Genomic DNA, 13,975 nt, shown 5'->3' with positions numbered 1-13,975 from the left:
CCACCTGGTGCCCGCCGGCAGGAGGCCCGAGGCCCATGGCTGCCGGCGGGCGTGCGAGGCTGCGCTCTCCCCGCAGGAGGACATGAGGCTGGCGCTGAGGGAGGGCCAGAGCATCTTGGAGCGCATCGGGGCACCGCCGGCCGAGGGCGCGGAGCATGGTGTGAACCAGGACCAGCTGGACAACCAGGCCACCATGCAGAGGTGAGGCCGTGGCCCTCATTCCGGGTGTGGGCGCACGTGGGCCCCGGAGACCACAGCCAGCCAGCAACCCCACTCTTCCCCGGGCAACTCGGCCTGGCGCCGTCAGAGCCTCTGCACGGACTTGGATCCTTCTAGCAAGACGTGTTTCTCCTGAACCCCAGGGCGCAGCTCTGCTGGGGCGGAAGGTCCTAGAGCCGGCGCCTGCCCCAGGCGTGAGGGACTGTCGATGCCCCAGGCGCTGGGCGACATCAGTGCTGTCCCAAGCTCTGGGGGACGTCAGTCCTCTGTCCCAGGCGAGGGGACATCAATGCTCTGTCCTGGGAATGGAGGGACGTCAGTGCTCTGTCCCGGACGTGGGGAGACATCAGTCCTCTGTCCTGGGCGTGAGGGGATGTCAGTGCTCTGTCCCAAACGTGGCGGTCTTCAGTGCTCTGTCTTGGGCATGAGGGGACGTCAGTGCTCTGTCCCAGGAGTGGGGGCACGTCAGTGCTCTGTCCCGGACGTGGGGAGACATCAGTCCTCTGTCCTGGGCGTGAGGGGGTGTCAGTGCTCTGTCCCAGGTGTGGCAGTAGTCAGTGCTCTGTCTCGGGCATGAGGAGATGTCAGTGCCCTGTCCCAGCGTGGGGAGATACTGACGCCCCGTGTTTTCTCACTCAGGTTGTGAGAGGCGCGAAGTGTGTGTCTCTCCCTGGCGCAGTGCAGGGAAGCCCCTTGTGCGGTGACCACGGCTCGCCGCCACCACCTTGGGCCTCCCTGGGCCTCCCCACCCCGTCCTCACAGGCGGGCGGCGGTGTCTCTGACTTGCGGTGAGGACCAGGTTTCCGGACAGAGGCCCGTGGGCAGGCCCTGAGGGGCTACGAGTCTGGCCCAGGCGCCCCCTGCCCTGGTTGCACGTCCCGCCCCACCGCAGCCCCCACACCCAGCAGCGCGCTGTGCCGGGACACGGGTCACGCTGTCGAGGGCCTCCCCGTGGATGGGCTGTGTGGCCCGCGAGGGGGAAGCTGGGCCCTGCCACGAGGGCGAGTCCGCCCTGACTGCGTGCCGAGCACCCGGTCACTCCCTCCCAGACTCCGTGTCCTCATCGGTGGCGAGCCTGAGCAGAGGCCTGGCAGGGTGGGCGTGGGAGGACATGGGTGAGGCCGGCAGGGCGCGCACGCGGCCCGGCGCATGGGAACCCTGGCCTGAGACGCCAGCATGGCGACGCCAGCATCCCCACACCGGGCAGCCACGGCCTCCCTCACCCCAAGCAGAGCTGTGATTGACCCTCACGGGCTTTGCCCCTGGGAAGTTCGACACACTCAGCTCCGCGTGTTGGTGTGGCTGGTGGGAAGGGAGACCCAGGGCCATGATGCCACCCAACCCGCCTCCCCTCACGCCCTGAGGGCGACTCCGTTGGGGCCTGAGACCGAGTGGGGGGCCAAGTGGAGGCAGGGCCTCGAGGACGCGTGGCGTGGTGACAGCCGCACGGCGGTCTCTCCACGCTTGGTCTCTCCATGTCTGGTCTCTCCCTGGGGCTGTCTCTCCCTGCGGCTGTCTGTCCCCGGGGCTGTCTGCCCCTGGAGCGGTCTCCACACAGCGCCGTCCCCTTCTCGTTCCCAGGCTCCTGTCCCAGCTGAACGAAACCGAGGCTGCCTTTGATGAGTTCTGGGCGAAGCATCAGCAGAAACTCGAGCAGTGCCTGCAGCTCCGGCATTTTGAGCAGGGTTTCCGAGAGGTAAGTGGCCCGGAGCCAGTAAGTGGCACTCGGGTGCTTCCTGGGTCCACGCCTGGCCCCACACCGAGAGCTGAGGCGGGCAGCTGACTCCTCCTTCATGCAGACAGATATCCAGGCATGTGGAGCCCGCGTGGCCTTGCTGGACTGAGCCCCAAGACATGAGACGGATGCACACGCCTCTGTACTTTTGACAAAAGACGGTTGGGACTCGGTGTGCGGGCGTGTGCTCCCCTCTGGGTCATGTGTCAGTCAGGGGGCCTTTGCCTCACTTTACATTCATGTGCAGGCGCTTCTGTTCCACTTACGTCTATCGTGCGCCTACTGTGTACCTGGCACGAGGCCCTGGGTATGCAAAAACCCCGCGATCCCGCCTTGGGTTCTGTGTGGCAAGGCTGTGTGCGACGTGCTGTGACATCGGTAGGGATGCCGGCCCTCTGGAAACTCGCTCCTCACCTGTCCATGCAGAACAGTCTGTGAAGACCTCCAGTGGCCTGACCCTGGTGCTGGGCCCTGTGAACCCCTTAGAGAACTCTGTCCCGTCCTCAGAAGGCCTCTGGTCAGGATGGAGAAATCATAAAACTCGAGAAATCAGTCACGCCAACGGGTTCAAAGATAACAGACGTGTTGGGGTCAGGGAGGCAGGACCGAGGGCCTGTGCTTGGGCCTCCTGGGGACTTCCAGCAGCGTCCGTGGGTCGCATCTTGGGGAGCACGGATGGGTCACTGTGGGGAACTCGTGGGGTGTTGTTCAGTATGTGTACCGAGTGCTGTTCAGCGGGGTGGAGGCCCAGCGCCGATGGGTGGGACACCGGGTGAAAGTCTCCTGCCCCAGACCAGAAACACTGACTCGCCCCTGCGACTGGCCCCGCAGGGAGGGCTGGGAGCAGCGTGCCGTGGAAACACGGAGGGAACATGACCGTGGGTCACTCATGTCTGTGGGGACTAAGGACGGCTTTTCAGAGCAGGTGACTTTAAGCCTAAACTTCTTATTTGGAGATGATTGCAGGTTCACATGCAGCTGTAAGAAGTGGCAGCGGTCCTGGGTTCTCCTCACGCAGGGTCCCCAATGGTGGCGACTTGCCAGACTGCAGGACAGCGTCCCAGCTGTGTTGTGACATCAACACGGCCAGGACAGTCAAGCCCAGGTGTCTGCCCCCCACAGCCCCTCGTGCACACACCCACGCTCCCCCCACCCCCCTCCACCCCGGCAGCCACTCGCCTGTTCTCCCCTGCTGAGCCTTTGCCATTTATGACCGTTCTCTCACGGGACCACACCGTGAGGCACCTTTTGGGACTGGGCTTTCACTCAGCGTGATTCTCTGGAGATCCGCCCACGGTGTTGCAGGCAACGACAGTCCGTTCCTTTTTGTGGAGGAGTATAGTACGGTTGCTGGGTTGTGCAGTGGCTGCCTGTTTCGTTTCTAAAGAGAGTGCCTGACTTTTTTCAGAATGGCTGGGACGCTTAACATTCCCACCAGCAATGTGTGAGGGCCTGAGTTTCTCCACATCTTGCCAGCATGTGGCGTTCCGATGATCTTCCCCGTTGTTCACACCTTCCAACAGGTGTGTGGTGGTAGCTTGTTGTGGTCCTGCAGTGCGTCTGCCTAATGACCAGTGACATGGGGCATCTCTCCTGGTCTGCCATCCGTAGATCCCCCTTGGTGAGATGTCTCTTTGCTGCCATGGTTTCTGTTTTCCAGCTGGATGATTGGGTTTGTGTTTTTGTTTTACGGTTAAGTTTGGAGAGTTCTTTGTGCACAGTGGACACTAGCCTTTTGTCAGAAGTGTGGCCTGCAACTACTCTCTCCCAGCCTGCAGCTTGCCTTCTCATCCTCTTAACAGGGATTGTTACAGAGCAAAAGTTTTTAATTTGGATGAAGTTCAGTGTATCGTTTCTCCTTTCAAGGAGTATGCTGTCAGTCCTATGTCTCAAGTATAGTTTCCTAGGATTGTTTTCCTAAGTTTGTATAGTTTTCCACTTAAGTCCAAGATCTGTTTTAAGTTAACTTTGTAAGAGGTGTCATAGTTAGATCATGTTTTTGCTCTTTGCTTCTGAGTAGCCAATTCTCTGTTACTAGAAAAGGCTCTTTCTTGCCCTGGATTTTTCTTCCACTTTTGTCAAAACTCCTTTGGGTGTATCTGTGTGGGTCTGTCTTGGAGGTTCTTCATTCTGGTCCATTGATCTGTGTATCTGTTTCTCTGTCGATACTATAATGTGATTGTTGTAACTGTGTAAGATATCTTGAAATCTGGTAGACTCATTCTTCCCCCTTTCTTCTTTTTTGAAATTGCTTGAGCTGTTCTACTTATTTTGCCCTTCCACGTGCATTTTAAAATAACCTTGTTTGAATCTACAAGAAATCTTCCCAGGGTTTGATACAAATGGTGTTAGGCCTGGTTTTGGGGAGAAACACTGTCTTCACCACGTAGAGCCTCCCATCACTGAACATGGTATGTATGCGCTGCGTTTCTCCAGACTTCTCTCATCAGCGTTCAGCACACAGATTTAGTACATGGATGGTTTGGCTTATATTTAGGTATTCCATTTTTAAAGAGATTATAAGTTGTATTTGTAATTTTTGTGTCTGTGTATCCTTGCTTTGTACAGACAGCTGTTTTCGTATTTTTATCTTGTCTCTATAACCTTGCTGGACACACTCTCATTCTAGGCGCTGTTGTTATTGAGTCCTTGGAATTTACAGCACAGACAATCATGTCGTGTGCACATAATGACAGTTTGGTTGCTTCTTTTCAGCCGTGTGCCTTCCCCCCCTCCCATTGCACTGGATGGAGCTTCCACCATTTGAATAAGAATCAACACCCTTGCTCATGCTCAGTCTTAGGAGGAAGCATTTAATCTTTCACTGTCAAGTACAGTGCTGGTTGTATGATTTTTGTAGATGTTCTTTATCAAGTTGAGAAAGTTTCCCTCTAGCTCTGTTTTTCTGAGAGTTTTAAAACTCACAAATGGATGTTTGATTTCATCAAATGCTTTTTCTGCATTGCTGAAATAGTTATGTGGTTTTTAAATTTTGCACTGTTGATGTGGTCATTTATGTTCATTGATTTCCAAATACTGAATCAAGCTTTCATCCGTGAAATAAAGCCCACTTGGTTATGACGTATACTTCTTTTCATATATTGCTGAATTATATTTGATAATATTTTGTTGAGAATTTCTGCATTTATATTCATGGGCCAATATTAGTCTGTAGTTTTCTTTTTCCTTTGTTTATTCTCTTTTTTAAAAACCTGTATCTGGTTTTGGTGTCAGGGTAATATTAGTTTCATAAAATGAATTGCAAGTGTCCCCTACTCTTCTATTTTCTGGAAGAGGTGGTATAAATTAGTGTAATTTAAAAAAAATTTTGGTAGAAGACTCCAGTAAAACTATCTGGATCTGGAGATTTCCTTTGAGGACCTTTAAGATTATGAAGGCAGCGTTCCTGGCAGTTGTGGTGCTGCCGAAATTATCTGTTTCACAGTGAGTGTGATGTGTTGGTGCGTTTCAAGGAACTGGTCCACTCCACGTCGTGCCGTTTATGTGCGTTCGGTTGTTTATCATCATCTGTTTTATCTTCTTCTACCTGCAGAGCCTTTAGTGCCATCCCTGCCTCGTTTCTGATACAGTATTGGTCATTTGAGTCTTCTCTCCTTTATTGCTTTGTCGGCCTTTCTAGAGATTTATTACTTTTCATCTTTTCAAAGACCAGCTCTTTGTTGTTTTATTGGTTTTCTCTATTTTGTTTTCGATTTAATTGATTTCTGCTCTTTAGTATTTATTTCTACTGATTGCTTTGGGTTTATTTTCGTCTTTCTAGGTTCCTAAGATGGGAGCATACATTGTTTATTTGAGACTAGTGCTCTTTCCTAATGTACTTATTTAATACTAATACTGTTTGCTTACCTCTCACCACTGCTTTATCTGTGTCCCACAAATTTTGATATACTACATTTTCATCTAGTTCAGTTCTTTTAACTCTCCCTTGAAACTTCCTCCTTGACCCACGAGTCATTTAAAACTGTGTTGTTCGGCTTTTAAGTGTTCAGAGATGTTCCTGTTATCCTTCTATTCTTGATTTCTAATTTGATTCATTGTGACCAGAGAACATACTCTGTATGATTTCAGTTCTTATGAATTTGTTGAGATGTGTTTTGTGGCTTGCTCTGTCTTGATATACATTCCTCAGGTCCTTGAAAGGAATAACTGTGTCTGGGGGCGGTTCTGCAGATGTCAGACGGATCCCACAGATGGGTGATATAGCATCTTCGGTCAAGCTGGCCTACAGCGTAGAGGGTTTTGCAAGTGTCTGTTATCAGCGTGGATTGTCTGTTTCTCTTTTCAGTCTGCCAGTGTTTGTGCTGCGTGTTTTGCAGCTCTGTTGTTTGGTGCACAGATGTTTAGGATTGCTGTGTCTTCTTTCGTCATTATGTCACGTTCCCCTCTGTCCCTGGTAATTTTCTTTGTTCCATAGTCCACCTCACTTGATACCAACAGAGCCCTTTCTGCTTTCCTCTGATGGATGCTAGTGTGACACATTTTCCTCATCATTTTACCTTTGTCTTTCCTGCACTGTTACACTGAAGTAAATTTCTTGTAGCCAGCATACAGCTGGGTCCCTTTTTTTTTTCAGTTGGAGTCTCACTCTGTTGTCCTGACTGGAGTGCAGTGGCATACTCATGGCCACCGCAGCCTCGACCCACTGGACTCAGGCGATCCTTCTGCCTCAGCCTTCCAAGTAGCTGGGCCTACAGGCATGCACCACCACCATACCTGGCTACTTTTTTGATTTATTGTAGAGATGAGGTCTTGCCAAGTTGCCCAGGCTGGTCTCGAGCCTGTGGGCTCAGGCAGTCCTCTCACCGCCACCCCCCAAAGTGCTGGGATTACAGCTGAGCCACTGCACTGGCTGGGTCACAGGTGGGTCACTCAGCCAATCTCTGTCTTTTAATTGGTATGTTTAGACCATTGACATTTAATGTCATGATTGATATTTTAAGGTTTAAGTCTGGTACTTTATTTGGTGTTTTCTGTTTGTCTCTTCTGTTGTTTCCTGTCTCTGTTTTCTTTGTCTTGCCTGTCTGTGGTTTCTTGAATGGTTTTGGTAATTCCATTTTCATTTGTCTAGAGTAATTTTTTCAAATCTCACTGCACAGTCTTTTAGTTGCTCTGGATGTGACGATATAGTGTTATATAATCTATAATATGTTGTATGTGGGGGGATATGGTGGGAGGTAAGTTTTTCATGCTTCATTTACCCCCCCATCTGTAGCTGTCTTACATGTTTCCTCTCCGTACATCGAAAACCACATCCGTGATATAGTTTAGCTTTGACCTTCAGACACAACTTGGAAAGCCCAAACGGACAAGGGGAGCCTCTTGTTTCTGCCATTTCTGTACTCACTGTGGTCTTTCTTCTGTGGGTTTACTTCTTCGATCCTTTCTGTCGAGGGAACTCCCTTTAGCCACTCTTTCAGGTAGGCCTGGTCTGGCACCCGGATCTCGGCTCCGAGGGTTGAATGGGGCCCCTCCCAGCGACATGGAGTTTGAGTTGCAAAGCCTCAGGCTTGCGAGGGAAATCCCGCATCTTCGGGGTCTGCCTGTGGCTGGAAACCCTCCAAGCCAGCTGTCCCCTCGCCTCAGGGGGCACCCACTGAAAACGCCCCAATCAGCCAATCTTCCAGGAGGGTGGGCCCAGAAGGTCCACGTGCCTTCCCTCTGGCCCCCGTGACCCAGTGAGCACTGCCAGGTGCCCCCTGCACATTTCTTGCTCTGTTCCTCGTGGTGCGAGGCCGGGCTGGGGAAACCCTAAGGGCTTGAGTGTCCTGTCCAGAAGGGACTTGTCAACATCCTGCTCCCTTTGTGCCGTGTGGGTAGCAGACCCCAGGCCAAAAGAAACAGAAACCAGCGTGGTCCCTTACACAGCCTGAGGCCTGCTGAGGTCAGGTCTAGTCTGGGCCCTGGGGAAGATACACCCCAGACCCTATTCCATTAGGGTGATGGTGGCAGTGGGGTGGGAGAGGCGGACCCCCAAGGAAGCCAACTGACCTTTGTTAGATGGGAGACTTCAGAGCATCCGTGCCAGGATGAAATCAGGCAGAGTGGTGGATACAGGGGTGAGCTGGCTCCCAGGGTGGGTTCCTGGGAACCCTTTCTGGGAGGTGGTTTGTGTTGACTGTAACTCGAGTGGCTGTGCTGGCATGCGGAAGGATCAGTCTCACACAGTGACTGTGCCACTTTCAGTGGGTCAAGAGTGGGCAGAGTCTTGCGCTCCTGACCTTGGAGCCCAGGCTGTCTGAACCGTGACCCTGACGCCGGGACATCCGTGTGCACACCTGTTCTCAGGATGATTTCAAATAACGAAAAATAAAAGCTATTTTTAAAGGGCTACACTTTTGTATACTTTCAAAGTCACGTGTATGAAAGCCCTGGTTTTCCTGCCAACGCCAGAAACAGTAGATGTGAGCAGTTGGCACTGAGCGGGAGGGACGGGTGGCAGAGCTCCCTGGCCCAGCCCGGCCCCCCGGAGTGGCTGCCGCCCCTGCGTGTGGACGGCCACTGTTCTTCCAGCTCCCAAGGTGCTTTTCCTCCCGTGGCCTCATCTTCTCTCGTGGATTTCCAGGCGTTCCCCTGTTGTGGTTGGTGAGCTGAGATGCAGGGAAGTCAGTGCTCGGCCGTGTGGGTTGCTGGGCCCGGTCCCTCCCAAAGTACCCATGGTCACGCCAAGCCCGGCCCTGGCTGCCTGGCGGTCACGTCAAGCCTGGCTCTGCCGCTTGGTGCCAGTGTCCACCACTTTCCTGTTCCCGGTGTGCCTCTCTCCCTTCAAGCATGGGAGACCCCTCCCTCTGAGGTGGGCCCCTCTCTGTTCCAGGTCAAAGCCGCCCTGGACACGGTGTCCCAGAAAATGGCGGCCTTCACGGACGTGGGCAACAGCCTGGCGCACGTAGAACACCTGCTACGGGACCTTGCCAACTTCGAGGAGAAGTCCAGTGTGAGGACGGGGTGCAGGGCGGTGGGGACTGGGCTTCCCGCCCTCTTGGAGAAGCCCCTGAAGTCCCCTGGGATGTGTGTGGGCGAGGTCAGGAGCGCCCCATGCCCCCCGCCACCTGCCGATCCTGCTCTCGGGCGCACAGCCCTGGCAGGCGCCCCCTGGGTCAGGTCTCTGCTGACGAGCCTGGCTGGGACCCCGCAGCCCCAAGAAGCGTTTGCCTCGGAATCGCTTGGGGGTTGGGCAGCATCTCAGGTGCACAAAGCAGCAGAGAAGGAAAAAGTGGCTGGTCCATATCTGGGGGGAGGCGTCCTGCCACGCCCGGCACCCACGGGCCTCCCGGAGAGAGGCTGAGCCTGCGTTCTGGGCTGTCCCCAGGCGGCCGTGGGGCGGGCACAGGCCCTGTGCGGGGACGGCGAGCGGCTTATCGAGGACAAGCACTACGCGGTGGACTCCATCCGCCCCAAGTGCGAGGAGCTGCGGCATCTGTGCGACCACTTCAGCGCCGAGGTCGCTAGGCGGCGGGGGCTGCTGGGCAAGTCCCTGGAGCTGCACAGCCTCCTGGAGACGGTAGGTCCTGCGGGCGCCCGCCGCGGTGGGGCCCAGCCTCGCTGCCCCAGCCGCGCCGGCCCACAGCCCTGGGGGTGGACTCCTTGGCCAAGAGAGGCCTTGCGCCCTTCCTTGTGTCAGTCCTCTTCCTCGCCGGCCCCAGGGGTCACCCCCCGCCAGAGCTGCATGCTTTCCGGAGTTCCCAGCCTGATGACTGTGTCCTTAAGGAGACCCGAATGCCCACCCTTGTTGGTTCCCGCACTCCACCTGTCTCTGGAGCCCTGAGTCGGCCTGGGAACTGGCCTGGGCTCGTGGGCCGTGTTCCTGCGGGACCCTGTGGACACAGCGGCAGAAGAGTACGGAGCCGGGCTTCAGCACGGCACGTCGGTCAGCGGCCGCCGGGCAGGTGGGCCCGTCCCTGACCACGCCTCGCCTCTGCCCCACTCTGTCCGCAGTCCATGAGGTGGTGTGACGAGGGCATCTACCTGCTGGCCTCGCAGCCGGTGGACAAGTGCCAGTCCCAGGATGGCGCGGAGGCCGCCCTCCAGGAGATTGAGAAGTTCCTGGAGACGGGCGCCGAAAGCAAGATCCAGGAGCTCAGCAGGCTCTGCAAGGAGTACGAGTCCATCCTCAGCCAGGACCTGATGGTAACGCGGCCCTGCGGCCCGGGCACTGGGCGACCCCGCACGGGGTCTGATCGTGTGGAGTCAGGAGCCACTTGCGGGGACGGGCATTCGAGAGTTACGAGGAGCAGGGAAGTCGAGCAGCACAGGTGGTCGTCCACCTCCCCTGGCCGAGCTCAGGGCTTGGGCCACCTGCCTGGAAGCCGCCTGCGCTGGGGTCCTGGCTGGCTCCGTCTGGCTCCCAGCTGGCTGCCCAGTTCCACCCGGGGGGCAACCAGAAGACACCCCGGTGAGTGGCCCCGGCCGTCTGGAGGAGGCTGCTGGGCCCTGCCAAGCCTTTCCTGACCCGTGCCTGGGCCGCAGGCCCCTTGCTGTTGAGGAGACCCGAGTAGACACAGCACAGCGCAGGCGCATTCTCCGTGCGCCATCCGTTGGGAACGACGGGCGCCCCCCCCGCGAGGGCTCACCTGGCGTGTTGTTGCAGGAGCACGTGCGGAAGGTCTTCCAGAAGCAGGAGGGTGTGGAAGAAATGTTCCATCGCAGGCAGGCCAGCCTGAAGAAGCTGGCGGCCAAGCAGACGCGGCCCGTGCAGCCCGTGGCCCCCAGACCTGAGGCGCTCAGCAAGTCGCCCTGCCCCTCCCCAGGTGTGTGCGGCCACCTTGTGCCTCGAGCAATGTGGGGCCCGCCAAGACGTGTCTCCCTGCCCCACCGCCGGGCTCTGTCCAGGCCTGACGGCCAGTTTCCAGCCTGTCGCTCGTTCCTGCAAATAAAGGTCCATGCTCGTCACATGGGTGCCGTCTGCAGCTGCTTTGCGCTCGGCCGGCGGCGCTGAGCGGTTTCGGCCAAGTCCGCGTGGCCGCAGCCTGAGACCGCGCCTGGCTGCTGGGGACCCCCAACCTTCCCTACTCAGTCTCTCCACAGCCATCCAGGCTCGGCGCGTGCCCCAGACGGCGTTCCTCACGCCCAGCTGGAGCGCAGTGCAAGCGCTTCTGGGCTCCCCGTGCCCTAGGAGCCGGGCCTGGTGCTTGGTCCAGCCCACCAGGGCACGTGGCCTCAGCGGTGCCTCCTGGCCCCACTCCAAACCCATCCTCTGTGGCGAGCCCAGAGCCGCTTCTTGGAGACTTTCCTGTCACCTCCGTGTCTCAAAACTCCTCCCGCCCTCGCTGGGCTCCTCACCTGGAACCCAGAGACCCCAGGCTCCGGACACCTGCCCTGGGCTTCCGGGCTCGGCATGAGCTCCCAAGAGCCTCGGAGCCAGGCGCTCCTGTCCACCTGCCGGGTCTGAGGACACACCCGGATGCCATGAGCTTCCTTCCCGGCCACCGGGTCCCCTCCTGCCAGCCAGGCTGCCCCTGTCCAGGGGCCCCTGGGCCAGCAAGCTCCCCGTGGCCCAGCCCCACCCACATGGCCTCTGGGGCCCCTCCTGGGGCCTTCTGCGTTTTCCCTCTGGAGGCGAAAATGGAAGGCGTGCCGTGTGACCCTGCACTGGCTGCCCGATGCTTGGACGCCTCCCTTCGCCTCTTTCCCAACAGGCATCCGACGCGGCTCCGAGAACACCAGCGTTGAGGGCAGCGGGCTCCGGAGAGGCCCCTGCAGGAGGGCCAAGGTGAGGGCTGGGCCGCCACTGCCCAGTGCCCGTGCCACAGCTTGCCCTGTGCTCCGCATAGCTCCCTCTCCCTGGGCACGCGGGCCTGCGAGTCACCTGACCTTCCGCCCTGCTTCCCTCCTCTGTGGACCCTGGGCCTATCCCTAGACGCGTGGCTACCCCTAACTCAGGTCTCCGAGTCACCATCCCCCCTTCTGCCCTGACTCCCTCTGGGTACCCAGGCCTGTCCCCAGATGCATGGCCTATCCCGACCCCGGGGCACGTGGGCCTCTGAGCCACCCGCCCTCCTGCCTGACTCCCCCTGTGGACCCAGGCCTGTCCTCAGACGGGCCCAGCGGGGGCCGTGGCCCCGAGAGCGGGTGCCTGAGGCTGCTCTGTGCCGGTTTCCAACCCCGGCCTCCGTCCCGCCCTCAGAGTGAGGTGAGCGAGACCCGGCAGGGCCGCGGCAGCTCGGCGGGCGAGGAAGAGGAGAGCCTGGCCATTCTGCGCAGGTGGGTGCTACGGCTGTGGCTGCGAGCGTCTGAGGCGGGGACAGGGCGTGGCCGGCGAGGTGGCCTGGAGGTGCACGTGTGCTTCAGCATGCAGTGCGCACGTCCGCTTGGCATCACCACGTGGATGGGAGGGGAGCCCAGGTCTCCTCGGAAAACCCCGTCTGCCCCGGGCCCTTGGGTGCACACCCCGGCGATCTTGACGGCCCCCGTTCTTTTTTCCCGGAGCCCCGGGGTGAGACCTGGGAGCCACAAGCTCGGGGGCCCTGGTTCATGCCCCCTGCTGGGGCTGGCATGCTGAGTCAGCCACGGAACCCCCAGCTGACCAGAGACCTGCGTCCCCCTGGAGTGAGTCCTCCCGTCTCCCGGCGGGGTCCCAGCAGACCCTTACAGCCTCCTCTTGAGCTGCCCCTGCCACCCCCTCAGCGAGGATCTCCGCCCACTCTGGACTGCTCCCATGGGCCCCACAACCCTGCGGCGTCCTGAACGTGCCCCTCCTTCCTGGGAGCAGTTGGGAGGGTGTCTCCGCCCTGCAGGATGCTGGGCCTGCCGGTCTCTCCCGGGACCCCTTCTCCCAGGGCCGCTGGCCACCCCCGGACCCCTCCCAGCCGGCGCTCACCTCCTCACGTACGCACCCCGTCCTGCACGCCTGCCTTTACTCGCCCTGAGGGCTGCAGCCAGGCACACATCCACGGCTGCCCTGCCTGTCCACCCGGGAGCATCCCCTGAATGTGGACCTCACATTGGTGCTCCCAGGGGCAGCATCCCCTGCCTTGTGAAGTCTGAAGGGCTGTGGGACTGCCAAGAGCAGCCACGTGGTGTCCCGGGACTGTCACCTGAGCCACCGCAAGGGACTTGAGACGTCCCATGCACGGTCTGGCTCCTCCTCCCGGTCCCGCAGCTCGTAGTGCCCACATGCCGCCCGTGGCGCTCCTGCTGTAGTTAGGTGTGAAGTGAGGGCGAGGCCTGAACGTGGCTATGGAAGAAAGACCCTCCCCACCACTGTCAGGAAAGGAGGTGCCGCCAGGCAGCAGCCACTGCCACGTGGGCTCTGAGCCCAGGAAGGTGGCCAGTGGCGAGTGGTAAGCTGTGTCATCACGGGCCCTCCTGCTCCCCGAACTCCTGGGTCCCCGGATTCAGGCACCCCTGTGCGCAGGGAGAGGCGTTCCCTCTCCTGTCCCTGGCCTCGCGGGTCCGGCCAGAGAAGGTGAAAGGTTGACACCCCGAGGAAGTCAAGAAACCGCGGCCTGAGGGACGCATCGACACCTGGGGCAGAGTGGAAGGAGACTGCCCTGAGGAGGGCCTGGCCAGCCCGGCAAGCACCCTGGGGACTCAGTTGGTCATACTGGCACTGAACTCGCCTGCAGTGGATGCGGGCACTGGTTCCCTAAGAGCCTCGTAACTCCAGGATCAGAAAAGAGAGGAAGCTCTCCCAGCCCTTGACCAGCAGGTGTACACAGGCAGCTTCTCCCCAAAGTGGATGTACACGGGAGCTCCTCTCTGCGCCCTGGACATCGGGCCGGGTCTCCGGGATGTCAGAAGATGGATCCGATTGGGGTTAGAATCACTGAGCGCAGGAGTGGGGACGAGTCCGGTTGCTTCCCGCTGCTGTGGCTGCTGTTGGAGCAGGAGGAAGCGGCCGTGGATGAACTCTGGACAGGAGCAGTCGTGAGGCCCTGACCTGCCTTCAAGGGCCACGCCTGGCATGGGAGGGGGCATGCGAGGTCTGTTCCCGCTCTGCCGAGTCTCTGCGTGCCCACGGTGGTTTAGCACTGACCGCACCCGGGCACCTCCCAGGACCGGCTG

At 58.4% G+C, this 13,975-nt stretch overlaps 1 protein-coding gene across 1 annotated transcript in view; it reads left to right on the top strand.

The window, feature by feature from the left end:
- MCF2L (MCF.2 cell line derived transforming sequence like) overlaps nucleotides 1-13,975 on the top strand; it is a 68,887-nt gene that overhangs the window by 35,809 nt on the left and 19,103 nt on the right. The window contains exons 8-15 of the mRNA XM_021708089.1: nucleotides 77-201; nucleotides 1,801-1,915; nucleotides 8,787-8,906; nucleotides 9,282-9,473; nucleotides 9,908-10,099; nucleotides 10,560-10,719; nucleotides 11,608-11,681; nucleotides 12,096-12,172. Of these exons, the coding sequence (XP_021563764.1) occupies nucleotides 77-201; nucleotides 1,801-1,915; nucleotides 8,787-8,906; nucleotides 9,282-9,473; nucleotides 9,908-10,099; nucleotides 10,560-10,719; nucleotides 11,608-11,681; nucleotides 12,096-12,172 (1,055 nt within the window). The remainder of the gene's footprint in view (nucleotides 1-76; nucleotides 202-1,800; nucleotides 1,916-8,786; nucleotides 8,907-9,281; nucleotides 9,474-9,907; nucleotides 10,100-10,559; nucleotides 10,720-11,607; nucleotides 11,682-12,095; nucleotides 12,173-13,975) is intronic.

The sequence above is a fragment of the Carlito syrichta genome, unplaced genomic scaffold, assembly GCF_000164805.1.
Source record: "Carlito syrichta isolate Samal-C Ts95f unplaced genomic scaffold, Tarsius_syrichta-2.0.1 Scaffold130611, whole genome shotgun sequence".
In the NCBI taxonomy this organism is placed as follows: domain Eukaryota; kingdom Metazoa; phylum Chordata; class Mammalia; order Primates; family Tarsiidae; genus Carlito; species Carlito syrichta.
This window is presented reverse-complemented; position numbering and strand designations above follow the sequence as displayed.